The 14,049-nt window shown below is 56.6% G+C and overlaps 2 protein-coding genes across 7 annotated transcripts in view; one reads left to right on the forward strand and one right to left on the reverse strand.

Moving 5' to 3' along the window:
- HSPBP1 (HSPA (Hsp70) binding protein 1) overlaps positions 1 to 7,914 on the reverse strand; it is an 11,977-nt gene extending 4,063 nt beyond the window's left edge. Inside the window, exons 1-4 of one of the 5 annotated variants that reach the window (XM_059381828.1) lie at positions 7,724 to 7,914; positions 7,116 to 7,410; positions 4,632 to 4,836; positions 2,680 to 2,904 (exon numbers count right to left, since the gene is read on the reverse strand). In XM_059381828.1, coding sequence (XP_059237811.1) covers positions 2,680 to 2,904; positions 4,632 to 4,836; positions 7,116 to 7,319 — 634 coding nt within the window. In that variant the 5' untranslated portion in view covers positions 7,320 to 7,410; positions 7,724 to 7,914. Of the gene's footprint in view, positions 1 to 2,679; positions 2,905 to 4,631; positions 4,837 to 7,115; positions 7,455 to 7,670 lie in introns of those variants that run through there. The other 4 variants (XM_059381831.1, XM_059381829.1, XM_059381832.1 and 1 more) reach the window with 4 other exon arrangements.
- Positions 7,915 to 11,676: 3,762 nt separating this feature from the next.
- Positions 11,677 to 14,049, forward strand: part of BRSK1 (BR serine/threonine kinase 1) — an 18,657-nt gene continuing 16,284 nt past the window's right edge. The window contains exons 1-3 of one of the 2 annotated variants that reach the window (XM_059383236.1): positions 11,677 to 11,903; positions 13,448 to 13,542; positions 13,644 to 13,729. In XM_059383236.1, coding sequence (XP_059239219.1) covers positions 11,768 to 11,903; positions 13,448 to 13,542; positions 13,644 to 13,729 — 317 coding nt within the window. In that variant the 5' untranslated portion in view covers positions 11,677 to 11,767. Of the gene's footprint in view, positions 11,904 to 13,447; positions 13,543 to 13,643; positions 13,734 to 14,049 lie in introns of those variants that run through there. The other variant, XM_059383238.1, reaches the window with a different exon arrangement.

Here is a 14,049-nt window from a genome sequence, read left to right on the forward strand (position 1 = left end):
ATGTTTTTTGTTGAGATGTAATTAATGTCAGCTATTACAAGAAAAGTCTGCCCCATCCCTCCCGCATCCCGCTCTGGCTCTTGGTACCTCTGGGGAACTGAGTCCTCTGTCTATCCTTTGTGGCTGAGCCACCAGAGATCTGGCTGTCCATCTGTCTCCTGACTTTTGGACATGACTTTCCAGATACCACCCACTCTGGGTGTCTTTCTCTCACTCTTGCCAAAATTCCTTTCCAGCCTCTCTGTTCTTTTTCCAGGGCCACCATGATATGACAAATATATATTTGGTCTTTGCCTGCATTCCTGAGACCAAGCTCCTAAAACCCATGGAATTTCCCAGATGATGGGGGCAACTTTCATTCCAGGAAGGGACTGTGGGCGGACTCCTGGATGGGGTTTACTTACCAGAAACGCCAAAGCCAGGATTAGAAACCTGGAACTTCCAGCCCCACTTCCCAAACCCCAGAGGAGGGGGACGGGAGCGGAATTCATGATCTATCACACCTCCACGAGGAAGCCCCCATTGAAATTGCTAAATAGCGAGGTTCAGAGAGCTTCTGGGTTAGTGAACACATGTGTGTGCCCCGACTCCAGGGACAGAAGCTCCTATGCTCGGGACCCCGCTAGACCTTGTCATCCTATGCCCGTCTTCATCTGGCTGTTCATCTGTAGCCTTTGTAATAAGCCACCAAACACAGATACTTCCTTGGGCTCTGTGAGCTGTTCTAGCAAATTATCGAACCTGAGGAGGGGGTCATGGGAACACCCAGTATATGCCCAGTAACTAAGAAGTACATGAAGCCCAAACTTTTTTTTTAAAGTTAAACCACACCCAACATGAGGCTCGAACTCATGACCCCGAGATCAAGAGTTCCATGGTCTAGCGACTCGGCCAGCCAGGGGCCATCTCATGCAACAGAGCCCTTAACCTGAGATGTGCCAACCCCCAGGAAGTCAGTGTCAGAATGGACCAGAAAGGGACTGCAGAACACCCAGCTGCTGTCCTAAGAGTTGAAAACTGGTCATCTGTAAGCGCCCCCCACATATTCGGTGTCAGAAACATTGGGAGTGTGGGGCACCTGGGTGGCTCAGTCGTTAAGTGTCTGCCTTCGGCTCAGGTCGTGATCCCGGGGTCCTGGGATTGAGCTCTATATCGGGCTCCCTGCTCCGCGGGAGCCTGATTCTCCCTCTCCCTCTCCCCCTCCCCTGCTTGTGTTCCCTCTCTCCATCAAATAAATAAATAAAACCTTTAAAAACAACAAAAACAAACACTGGAAGTGGAAGAAATGGACTCTCCTCCAACATCAAACAGAGAACCATGGGGGTGGCATGGGACTCAGCAATTCCAACCCCAGGCTTGCCCCTCCAGGAGAAAGGAAAACATGTCCACCAAGAACCCTGTCCACGTGGTTCAGGGCAGCACTGCCACCAAGCCAGAGGCAGAAACCGCCTGACACCCCCTGAGCAACTGATGCACAGATAAACAAGACGCAGCCCCTTCGGAAACGACCTATTATTTAGCCATAAAAAGGCATGAGGCGTCAGTATAGGCTAATGAACCTGAAAACACGAGCTCGGTGAAAGAAGCCAGACACAAAAGGCCACGTGGTGGACACATCCAGAGCAGGCAAATCCATGGAGACAAGAAGCAGACTTGTGGCTGCCGGGGGCTAGAGGGAGGGCGTGAGGAGGGGCTGCTAATGGGAATACAGCTCTTTGGGGAGGGATGGGAATGTCCTGTAGTTGGACAGTGATCACAACCTACAGAACATGCTAAACTGCATACTTTCAAAGGATGAACTGCATAACCTGTGAATTCTATCCCCGTAGAGCTGATTTAAGATGGAAACAGTCCGGGGCGCCTGGGTGGCTCAGTTGTGAAGCGTCTGCCTTCGGCTCAGGTCATGATCCCAGGGTCCTGGGATCGAGCCTCGCATTGGGCTCCCCACTCAGCAGGAAGCCTCCTCCTCCCTCTCCCAATCCCCCTGCTTATATTCCCTCTCTTGCTGTGTCTCTCTCTGCCAAATAAATAAATAAAAATCTTTAAAAAGAAAAAAAAGAAGGAAACAGTCCAGTGGGGCCCCCAGCACAGCACACATACAGACGGGGGCCCAGCTTACGGTGAAACACGGAGAACAATGCAGCCTGGGTTCATGTCTCACATCCGACTCCGCAGGGTGCCCCGGGCTATCACCTAGGTGACCTGACCGGGTGGCTCCACCACGTGGGTCTGGTCTCCATACCTCAAAGGCTGTGTGCGTGGACTACACAAGGTAACATGTACATAGGGCTTGGCGTGGGGCCTGGCACAGAGGGCCCCACAGGCGCTGGCATCATCCCATAGTGGCACCTGCTCCCCAGGAGATGGCAGGAGTGAGAGCCACCTCTCTCTTTAACAGGTGCAGGCCGGCAGTCGCTCTACACCCCACCACACACAGGCCGCACCCCTCCTCACCACAGGGAGCATCAACAGCGCAGAGGCCACAGACCCTGATGTGCGGGAAGCACCTGAGCTAAGTGGAGCTCCCGTGTCCTCAGCATCTGACTCTCTGCCCGGTGAGGGGTTGACGGGCTCTCTACCCTCTCCCCGATGCCCAGCACAGTCTTCATTGGCGACGGGAACATATGACCAGTATGGCCTGTCCCCCTCAGCCCCTCCCCAGCTGCCCGAGACACTCACAGGAGATGGCGAAGAGGGCCTTCACACGCACCAGGTCGCAGGCGTCCCGGTCAAGCAGCCGCAGCAACTTGCGCAGGGCGCCCAGGCCTAGCACCTGCTCCTGGATGGCCGCCACGTTCTGGCTGCACGTGCCGATGAGCTGCGCTGCCCGCCACCGCAGCCCCGCGGGCCCCGCCTCCAGGTACCGGCCCACCAGCAGATGCATGCCCGACAGCTGGCAGAAGTCTGTGCCAGAGAGAGGGGCCGTGAGAGTCCAGCTGGGATGGGCTGAGCTCTGCACCCCCCCAAAACTTGCCTGCTGAAGCCCCAACCCCCAAGTGCTTCAGGATGTGACTGTATTTGGAGACCAGGCCTTTTAAGAGATCATCCTGGTCAAGTGAGGTCCCCAGGGTGGGTGCTGATCCTGGTATGACTGGTGTCCTTCTAAGAGGACATGAGAACACAGACGAGCACACAGGGAAGACCATGTGAGGACACACCGAGACCTGTGCTACCTGCAAAGCAAGGGAAGAGCACCCAGGAGAGACCAGCCCTGGCCATACCAGGATCTCAGACTTCCAGCCTCCAGAACCCTGAGAAAATACGCTTCTGTTTCAGCCCCCGTGGCTACGGCAGCCCTCACACACGAATACAGCAGGGCAGGCTTGAGGAGTGGGTACAGGCTGGCTCCCAGGGTGGGGGGGTCTGCTTCAAATGCGGGCCCCGTCAAGCACCCAACTGGGGGTCCCTCCAAGGCCAACATGTCTCCATATCACCAGCACATGGAAGGTTAGGGTCCTGGACTCCAGCCCACTAGATGCCAGTGCTGCCCCCCAGTCCTTGTGACAATCACAACCTCCCCTAGACCAGGCCTCGGCAAACGATGGCCCACCACCTGTTTTTGTGTTTAAAAAAAAAAAAAAAAAAGTGGTACCAGTGAGCTTGGCAGCTCCTCAAAAAGTTAGATGCAGAGTTATCACAGGTCCGCTGTGACGTAAATATCCCAAATCCCGGAGAGCAGGAACCAAAGCTCCCAACAGCGTTATTTTAACTCTATAACCACAGTGGAAAGGACCCAGTGCCCATCAGCGGATAACAGGCGAACATGCAGGGTATTAGCCACACGAAGGAATAAGGCTCCCAGACAGGCCACAAGGTGGAGAATCTTGAAAACGCCACACTCAGGGAAGCCAACCACAAGAGCTCAGAGTCTACGATTCCACTTAGAGAAACATCCAGAGAACCAGGGAACACCCATCTACACCCTCGATGCCTACAGCACACCCCTCCAAAGAGCTCCTCATTTAGAACAAAACCCGTGGCACCTACGTCAGGCTACAAGGCTCCGCCCAGCGGCACCCTCTACCTCCAGCCCCTCACTCACTGCACTCTGCCTCGCTGGCCTCACTGCTGTTCCCGCACACACCAGGCAGGTTCCCACCTCAGGGCCCTTGCACTGGCCATTCCCTCTGCCTGGAATACCTTTTCCAGAGCTCATCTCCTAACCTAGTCAACCACAGCCCCGCGGTTCTCAGATCTCTCTGGTCTTCAGGTCTCTGATCGGTTGGCACCCCCTAGGGAGGCCTTCTCTGACTATGCCACCCAGAACCACCTCCTCACTCATGTTCTAGGCAGTGACAGTGCACTCCCAAGAGACGAGGGAGAAATGACTAGTTTTGGAGAACATCAGGGAGGTAGACCTGCTGTCAGGCGGGTGGGGTGAGAGGATGTCACTCCTGAGGGGACCAAGCAGGAAGACCAAGCAGGAAGACAGGAGAGTCTCTTCTAGGGCCTGAGTTGGAGGCAGCCTAGAGAGGGAGAGGCTGGAGGCTGGAAGGGTGGGGAAAAGGTCAGTGGTGTGGTGTGGTCCCTGAGAGAAAGGACAAGAGCCAAGCCCCAACAGGAGGTGGGGCTGAGGAGGAGGGAAGAGACAGAGGGAGACCAGGGGCAGCCACAGGCAGGCCTGGCTGTACCTGCAGCATTGTCCATGTTTTCACACAGGTCGGCCAGCAGTTCCAGGGCCCCCTCGCGTTCCTGCTGGTCAGAGGCCAGCTCAGCCTCAGCAGCCAAGGAGGGTGTAGGCTGGGTCAGCACTCGAAGGCAGTTCTTCATCTGCTCGACTTCCTCCCGCTGGCCCCGGAAGGCGGCTGACATAGCCTCCTGCAGCCACTGACGCCTCTGGTGTACAAGCCAGGACAGGAGGGTCAGGGCAAGAAGCAAACATCTATCAGTGACGAATTCTTGAATAACACTTCTTCCTTTTAAGAGCCAACATATGGGGGCACCTGGGTGGCTCAGTGGGTTAAGCCGCTGCCTTCGGCTCAGGTCATGATCTCAGGGTCCTGGGATCAAGTCCCACATCGGGCTCTCTGCTCAGCAGGGAGCCTGCTTCCCTTCCTCTCTCTCTGCCTGCCTCTCTGTCTACTTGTGATTTCTCTCTGTCAAATAAATAAATAAAATCTTAAAAAAAAAAAAAAAAAAAGAGCCAACATCTGAGAGCTCCCTGCTCCTTCAGTCAACAGATGCCTACTGAGGCCTTTCCCAAGACAATTTCCTAGGTACTAGATTTACAGGGCGACTGGCTATGGGGTGTGAGAGAAGGGACTCCCAGGCCTGTCCAGTGCAACCAGAAGGAGATGGGGAAAACAGTATGAGAAGGTATGGAGCAGCAGGAGCAGAGATTACAGCTCATTTTCCACCGTGTTAAGTTTGAGGGATCTAAGACGCACCCAAGGTAAAACACTGCGTAGGCCGCCTAACGCTCAGGGAGGAGATCCAGCTTAGACCTGGCTCTCTCAGCCCTGGCTCTACGGACACTCTGAGCTGGGGAGCTTGTGGGGGGGTGGTGGAGGGGACATGGGGGAGATGCCAGTGTCCTGAGCATGGTTAAGATGTTGAGTAGCACCCCTGGTGTCTACCCACCAGACGTCAGTAGCCCCCCCACCAACCCCAGTGGGACGACATGTCTCCAAGTGTTCCAAATATCCCCAGGGGAATCAAATCAGAACTACTGGCCTAGCGATATAAACTTGAGAGTCATCAGCATAAAAATTTCAACGCGATATGAGATCACAAAGGAAGTGAGCAGAGGTAGGGAAGAGAAGAGCCCTGGTGTGTGCCATCATCCAGCGGCTGGGGAATGGGGAACGGCCAGTGAGTGAGGATGAAAACCAGGACACTGTGTTGTTCTAGAAACCAAATGAAGAAAGAGATTTGAGGAGGCCAGTAACCAAATGCTGCCTATTAAGTCAAGTAAGATGACAGCTGAGAGCCGGCCACTGAATTTTCTTTTTCCGCTGGGCCTATCAGTGCTCAAATGTGGGCTCTGTAATCAAAGTCCTGGAACAGTTTAAGCAAGATGTTAATCTTTCTGTGCCTGTTCCTACTTCATTGTCCTAAAGGTGACATCATGGAAGTTACTGGGTGACCACGATGTTTTATACACTGGGAACACCATCATCAACTGAACATCACATAAGACAGATATTGCTACTCATCTCCAAGACAGCCCTCTGAGTGTTTTTGTCATCACCACTTCACAGATGAGAAAAACTGAGGCCCAGAAAGGTTGTAACATGCCAAGGTCACGTGGTCAGCCATGCACAAAGCCTGAAGTCACACCTAAGTCTTCACAACAGCCTGCTACCCGCAGAAGTCCTGCCTCTGCACCAGCACCATGTGGCTCCTCAGAAATACCCCCATGAGGCACCCTGACTACTCTTATCATCAACTTGCAAATAAAGACCCTGCTCAGGAGTGCCCAGGTGGCTCAGTCGGTTAAGCATCCGCCTTTGGCTCAGGTCATGATCCCAGGTCCTTGGATGGAGCCCCACCTTGAGCCCCCTGCTCAGCGGGGAACCTGATTCTCCCTCTCTTTTTTTTTTTTTTTTTTAAAGATTTTTATTTATTTATTTGAGAGAGAGACAGTGAGAGAGAACATGAGTGATGAGAAGGTCAGAGGGAGAAGCAGACTCCCCATGATGCTGGGAGCCCGATGCGGGACTCGATCCCAGGACTCCAGGATCATGACCTGAGCTGAAGGCAGTCGTCCAACCAACTGAGCCACCCAGGCGCCCCTGATTCTCCCTCTCTTTCTGCCTTTCAGCACCGCTTGTGCACGCTCTATCTCTAATAAATAGAATCTTGAATTTTTTAAAAAAAGACCTGCTGGTCAGAAAGATGAAGCGATGTGCCCAAGGTCACACAGCTGGATACTGCTGACACCAGGTCTGCCCGGCTCCCAGTACCCTCCCTCCTCCTTTTCACCTCAAGGCTACTCCGCATCCCCGCGCGGTGCTGGGATGCGGGCATCTGCCCTCGCAGACACTTAGGAGCTATGATCTGCAGTGGACAATAACCCATCTAGCACCAATACAGCCTACTCCTCCGCCTTCACCCCTGGACTCCGCCCCTGCCCAGCCACCCCTCTCCCGACTTCGCTGGGTCCCCACCTTTACCTCCTCACTCATGGGTTCTGGAGGGGGGTCTGGCTCCTCAGAGCCCGCCGTGATAGCCATCTGCAGCAGGCCTTGGAGGTTTCGCGGGGGCGGAGGATGGCCCGAGTTCCCCGCCGAGGAGCCGCCGCCCCCCGATGAGCAGCCCTGGGAGGCTGAGGGCAGCGCCAGGGGGAGGCGGCTGCCCCCCGAGCCTTGGTCCGCCATGGGCGGTTTGTGAAGGGAAGAATGTGTTTGGGGTAGGGGGTGGTCACCGCTGAAGTAGCTCTGGCGTCCTGACCGGTCGACTCCTGGGGGTCTGCTGAGAAGGTGACGTTTCAGGGGAGTTCCGAGGCCCCCCATGACCCCAAACCTGAGACCCCTCTGCTTCCTCCATACGAGACCCTTCCCCAAAGTCCCAAGCCCCTCCTTTCCCCGCTCGCAGCACGACCCACCCCTCCTAACAACCCCCTCCCCCATCTCCACTAAATGCGTTCCCGTCTCTTAGCAACCCCTCCGCCCTACCTCCATAGCAACAAGTCCTCCCTTTGGACGTCTTAGCAACAAATCTCCTCCTACCTCTCCAAAGAGGGGAGCCAAAGCGGGGCGGACCTCACTTCCCTGAGCCTCACCTTCCCCGGGCCTCGAGTCGCCGCGGCGCCTAAAGACACAGTCGGTCGCACCTGACTGCGGTGGGCGCCGCCATCTTAACCGGAAATACGCCAGTCTCGCCCGGAAGTTCTCGGAGCACCCTCCCAACCAGGGGCTGACCTGAGGCCGAGGCGCCTTGCTAGGCTCTGAAGCCCTAAACTGGCCGGTAACAGCGCTCGGCTCCGCCCCCCGCCCTCGCTCAGCCTGAGCTCCGCCCCCGATCCAGATCCCGCTCCTTAATGAGCTCCGCCCCTTCGACCTCCCTGCAAGCTCCACCTCTGCCTTGGCGTATGCCCCGCCCCCGCAGCCTAGCTCCGCCTTAGTGGGCCCCGCCCACACCCATGTCCCCGCCCCTCCCTGCTACCCCCACCCGGGCTCCGCCCCTGTTCTAGGCCTTTCGGCCTCTCCCAACTTAACCCCGCCTCTCCCCTAAGCCCCGCCCCGTGCTGGTGAGCGGGCCACTCCCTTAGGCCCCACCCCCTCATTGCAGAGATGTGCAGGTCCCTCGCCCTTGGCGCTTTTCCCCTCCACCTGGACCCCTGGCCTATCTTTTCTGGAGCTCTGGCTTCTCACCCCTCGTATTTGATGTTAGCCCCGTTGGCCCACCTCACCCCTCTCTTGGTCTCAGTTTCCCCAGTCGTCAAAGGGGGCTAACTGGTTCGCACTGCCAGCCCTCTGCAGATGCCTTTACCACCCCGGCTCCCTCTCTTGGAATTCTCCCTGAGTCCTGCCCGGTGCTCCGTGCTCGGGAGGGGATTCTTGAAGGCCAAAGCTGAAGCAAAACGCCCGGGCGCGGTGCTTTGAGAGGCTTACTCACTCTGTGCGCGGCCTTTGGGGTTCGGGTCTGGGAATGGGCCTGGGCTGTAGAGGTGTACACCTTGAGCTGGGCTTAAAGAACCCCTGGTGCTGGTCTTTATCAGAGGCCCCACTGCGCCTGGAAAAGGCTGTGCTCACCCTCAGGTGGGGCCCACCGCTAGGCCTGGGGTGGGCCAGGTTATATTTGGGGCAGAAATAGGAAGGCAACATAGAAGCCGTATGCACTGTGGGGTGTTCCTAGCACTGACCACAATAGCCCTCAGACGGGGGTCTGGGCTCCCACGCCCAACCCCAGTGCCCTATTGTATTAGTTTTCTATTGGTGCCTTTAAATTATGAGATACTGGGGGGCCTTAAAACAACACTGATTTATTATCTTGCAGTTCTGGTGGTCAGGAGTCTAAAACTTCTTACTGGGTTAGATGCAAGGTGTGAGCCCGGCTGTGTTCCTTCCTGAAGTTCTGGGAGAGACTCTGCTGCTGGCCTCTTCTGGCTCCTAGTGGCCACCTGCACTCCTTGGATTGTGGCTGCATCCCTCCAGCTTCTGCTCTGGTCATCATCCCATCTCTTCCTCTGCCTCTCCTACCTCCCCCTCTGAAGGGCCCTTGTGATTACATTAGGACCCCCAGATAGCCAGGACCCTCGTCCCATCTCAAGATCTTCAATTCGGTCATGTCTGCAAAGCCCCTTTTGTCACGAGTTGATAATATGTGCCGGTTCTGGGGATTAGGATGTGGGCATCTGTGGGGACTGTCATTCGGGATTTTACAAGTTCATTTGGGCTATTTACTACATGCTACCGTGCATAATACCATATAACATATGTGTCCATCGTATGAAATCATGTGTAAAATTGTGTATATTAATATATGTATAACATACTGGTGGCCCACACGAAAACTCTCCAGGTAGCCTATAGAATCCATAGTCCCTACAATGACTTTCTAAGTAGGGTGAGCATACAGTTTTCCAAGGACAGCAGTGTACTTCAGAGTGCAGACCCCAGTAATAATTACAGAATACCAGGCGTATGGTTGCCCTGCTTCTAAGGCCTTATGTGATTTACCTCTTCACTTCATTTTCTCTCTCTCCCCCTCACTTGCTCTCTTCTGGCCACACAGGCCCTTCAATGGTCCCACAACATACCAGGCACACTTCCACCATGGGACCTTTGCACTTGCTGTCCCCAGTATGGATGGTACTTTGCCCACACAGCTCTGACCCTCATCTTCCTTCAGTGTCCCTTCGCTGGAGAGTTCTTTCTTGGCACCGTATCAAGAATCATACTCCACCTAACGAATAATTCCTGTCCCTCTCCCTGCTTTAATCTGTTCTTTAGCATTGGCCTCGATTGTCAAAACATATGGTGTATTTTGCTTAACTTGCTTATCACCTGCCTATCCACTACTGGGAGAGCTCCACAGGGCAGTTGATCTGGTTTGCTGCTGTCCCCTCACCACTTGTACAATGGTACCTGCTCAGATGTCGCCCTTGGTAAAGGTTTATGGATGAAGGAGCTTCTAGGAGCCTAGAAGCTCTTGGGTCCACTTTATGGGGGACTCATGGATTAAAGGGGTGCCTAACACCTTCGGGTACCTCATACAGGGGAGTCCTGAATTCTGTGGAGATCTATCCGGGTACAGACCCAGGGATGTGCCCTGGCAGGGATGTAGAATTATATGGAAGCACATGTGAAGATGGAGGAGACCCTGTGATGGACACAGAGAATATTGGGCATCTAAAAAAATATACAGGGACGTGAGAGGGTTCTGGAAGTTTCTCTGGAGGAGCATTAAGGATCCTAAATGGAGGTGTGGGCCAAGATTATCTGAGAACCTGCACCGTGTTGGATTTCCCTGACGCTAATGGGGCAGGAGGCCTGGGTGAGCAGGCTGGGAGGCCTGGGGAAGCACGTTGTTTGAGTCTTGGTTCAGCAACTCCCAAATTCTTTCCCTGGCTCTGCTTGTCACCCTCTTTCTCTGTCTCCATATTCTCCAGCATGTGCCCTGCACCTGTATGTACACTACTGTTCTTTTAAGGTCCCCCCTTGCCATAGCTCTGCTTCTCTATCTCTCTCCCTCCATCTGTCTGTTCTTCCTGCCCCTGATCCCTTTCTCTCTCTCCCACTTTTCCCTCTGACTCTCCATCCTTTTGTCTGTCTGTGCCTCACTCACCTCCACATCCTTCCCTCCCTGTTTCTGTCTCTCTGTTCTTCCCCATCTCTCTCTCCCACCTCCCTGTCTCTTTCCCCTCACCTGTGTCTCTTCACCTCGCCTTCTCTCCCCTTCCCCTTCATATCTGTGTTTCTGTACGTCTCTCTCCATCTCTCTGGCTGGCTCGTTCCCTCTTTTTCCTCCTCTGTGCCTCTCCACCATGGTATCTCTCCAGCTGGGGCCCTTCCTACGACTCTCTGCCATCTCCCAGTCTCTTCTTCCCACTCTGCTCTCCTTCTCTGCCCACCTCAGCCCGATTCTTTGCCTTGCGCCAGCGCTGTCTCTGGTTGTCTGCATCTCTCTAGCGAGCTGCCTCTTGTCCCCATCTCTATGTCACACTTCCTCTCCCTTTGTGTAGCTCCCTCTCGCCCGGTCTCTTTGCTCCGCATCTCTCTCCCTCGCCTTTCTTCCATCCTCTCCTGCATCCTCCCATCCCTCCCTGCACCCTCCCACCTCCTCTCCATCCCTCCGGCGCCCAGGCCCGCCCCCTGCCCCCGCTCCCCCTCCCCCCTCCGAAAGGGTTAACTTTGGGGAAGGGCCCGGAGTCCCCGGATGGTGATGTCAGCGTGCCGGAGAGAAAGGACGAGGTGGCGGGGGGAGGCGGAGAGGAGGAGGAGGCGGAGGAGAGAGGGCGCGTGGGGGGGCGGGGGGGACCTCGGCCTGCAGCATCCGCCGGCCCGCACCTCAGACCCCCCCGGCGGGGGGAGGCGTAGGAAGGGGGGGGCCGGCCAGGGACGGGCTGGGGAGGGGGGGCCGCGCAGCCCCCCCGGGCCATGCTGACTCCCGGGGCCTGACCCCCCCGGGCCAGCCCCCCCTCCCCCAGCTCCGCGGCCCGCCGACTGGGGGGGCCCAGCCCAGCCCCCTGGGGACCCCCGGAGAGGTGGGGGGCAGCCGGGGGGGCCGGGACGGAGCTGTCGCCGGCCCCCACCGGAGGGACGGGGCGACCTGCCGCAGGGGGGGCGGCCGGGGGGCCTGTCGGACCGGGACCAAGGGCACCATGTCGTCCGGGGCCAAGGAGGGGGGCGGGGGCTCCCCCGCCTACCATCTCCCGCACCCACACCCACACCCACCCCAGCACGCCCAATATGTGGGCCCCTATCGGCTGGAGAAGACGCTGGGCAAAGGACAGACAGGTGAGTCAGGGGAGGGGACACCTGCAGTGGGGGCAGGAGAGCTGGGGGACGAGGGCCGGACTCCTGGGTATTCAAAGGGCAGGGGCTGATCGCCCAGACCCCGGGGTCCCTCACAGAGAAGAGACTTGGGGTCAAGTCTGCTGGGTCCCCAGGATGGAGGGGGCCGGAGGCTTGGACTCTGGGGGGGCAGGTGCTGAGGCCCAGAGGCTCCCACCTCACGGTTGGGGAGGGTGGTTAGAAGTTGGAGGGGCTCCAGGGCCTCAGTGGGGAAGGGAGGCCGGCCTGCTGCAGGGGCTCCGCCGGCCCTGGGAGCTGAGGTCCTTGCTGCAGTACACCTCGGGATGGGGGTGCACCCTGGGCGGCCGCTTCCCTCTGCACTGCTTTTTGGCTGAGGAGGGCCCTGGCTCCCCTGGCAGGCTGTCCCGGTAACCGGCAGTGAGGCTCGGGTGGTGGGGTGTGCCGCAGTCTCCCCCTTCTCCAGCGTGCTGGCTCTGTGTGGGGAACACAAACGGCTAGGTGGAAAGGTGGATCCGAGAGTCAAATCTCCCAGGAGTGGTTGGGGAGTCAGGGGTCATCCTTTGCTGTTGCTAAACGCTGGCTCCAGCCCTGGCCTCTCTCCTGCCAGGTGGAGGGTGGGTGGGCGTGAAGCAGGAGCTGCACACCTGTGTCCCGGCGGGGTGGGCCCAGCATCTCTTGTGAAGCTGAGGGCCAGGGTGCTAGGGAAGGGGAAGGGCTCAGACCTCAAGATCCTAGTGGTAAGGTTGGGAAGGTGTCACTGACCTGAATTCCTGAGTTATGGAAGAGGAAGGGGCCATGGGTCCTGGACGCCTGGGTCAGAGGGAGGAAGGGCTGCCCCTCCCTATCCAGGATCTGTGGCTTTGGGGCTTACTCTTGGGAAGTGGGCGCACTCTTGGGGTTTGAATGCTCCCAGCCACAGCTCCTATTAAAAGCAGATCAAAGAAGGGGATGAAAAGGTCAGGGTTTAGGAGGAGGTGGAAGAGGATGGTCTGGGAAGGGGGCAGATGTGAAAGTACATTCCTCAGGAGACATGGAGCCTCCAGAAGATTGAAGGGCAGAGAATTCAAGGAAGTGATGGGCTGAGAGAGAGAGAGAGAGAGAGGCTGAAGGCAGCAGTCAGGGAGACAACATTGTGGAGACACAGTGAGGAAAGATTGTGTGGAGACATGGACAGAAGGACAGAGAGTCCGGGTGAGAACCAGGGCAACTGCGGAGAGATGGACAATCAGAAGGGACAGAACAGGGGTATCTGGCCGGCTCAGTTAGTGAAGCACTTGGAGACTTTTGGTCACGGGGCTGTGAGTTCGAGCCCCACATGGGTGTAAAGATTACCTCCGGGGGAAAAGAAAAGAAGGGACAGCACCGAAGGTCTATGTCTATGGAAAACAGGAAGAAGAGAGCCCTCAGAGCTCGGTCAGGCCCACTGTCAAAGAGCCAGCAGGGAAAGGAGGAGGAGTCAGGGGGACTTAGGAGCTGGGAGAGTGCTCTGGGAGCACACCCCCCCATTTTCAGTCCTGCTTCCCCAGGACTGGTTAAACTCGGGGTGCACTGCATCACGGGCCAGAAGGTCGCCATCAAGATCGTGAACCGGGAGAAGCTGTCTGAGTCGGTGCTGATGAAGGTGTGTGTGCACTGGGGCAGGGCGTCCGTTTGGGGACAAGGTGGGGTAGGAGGAGGGAGGCCATGCTGACCTTCATTCCTGTGTCCCCCACTGACCCCCAGGTGGAGCGGGAGATAGCCATCCTGAAGCTCATTGAACACCCACACGTCCTCAAGCTACACGATGTCTACGAGAACAAGAAATATTTGTAGGTATTTATAGACACCCAGCCCTCATGCACCCCCCCACCCCAAGTTCCTAAGGTGGGACCTTTCTGGAAACAAGGCCTGGAGAAGCCTGGAGAAACTTAAGATCTCCTGGCTGGAGCCCCCGAAGGGCCTGTCAGCCCCTTCCCTCCTGCACAGAACACCCTCCCACACACGCATCCACAACACACACATAATCCTCCTTGTTTCCACACTGACTGGCCTGGCACTAAGGGCCAAATGTGCCCTAGCAACAGGACAGCCAAGCTTCAGCCGTCTTGGTGAGGGACAGTGGTCCATCCTGGCCCTTCTGCCCCCCCCC

The sequence above is a fragment of the Mustela nigripes genome, chromosome 17 (assembly GCF_022355385.1).
Source record: "Mustela nigripes isolate SB6536 chromosome 17, MUSNIG.SB6536, whole genome shotgun sequence".
Lineage (NCBI taxonomy): Eukaryota > Metazoa > Chordata > Mammalia > Carnivora > Mustelidae > Mustela > Mustela nigripes.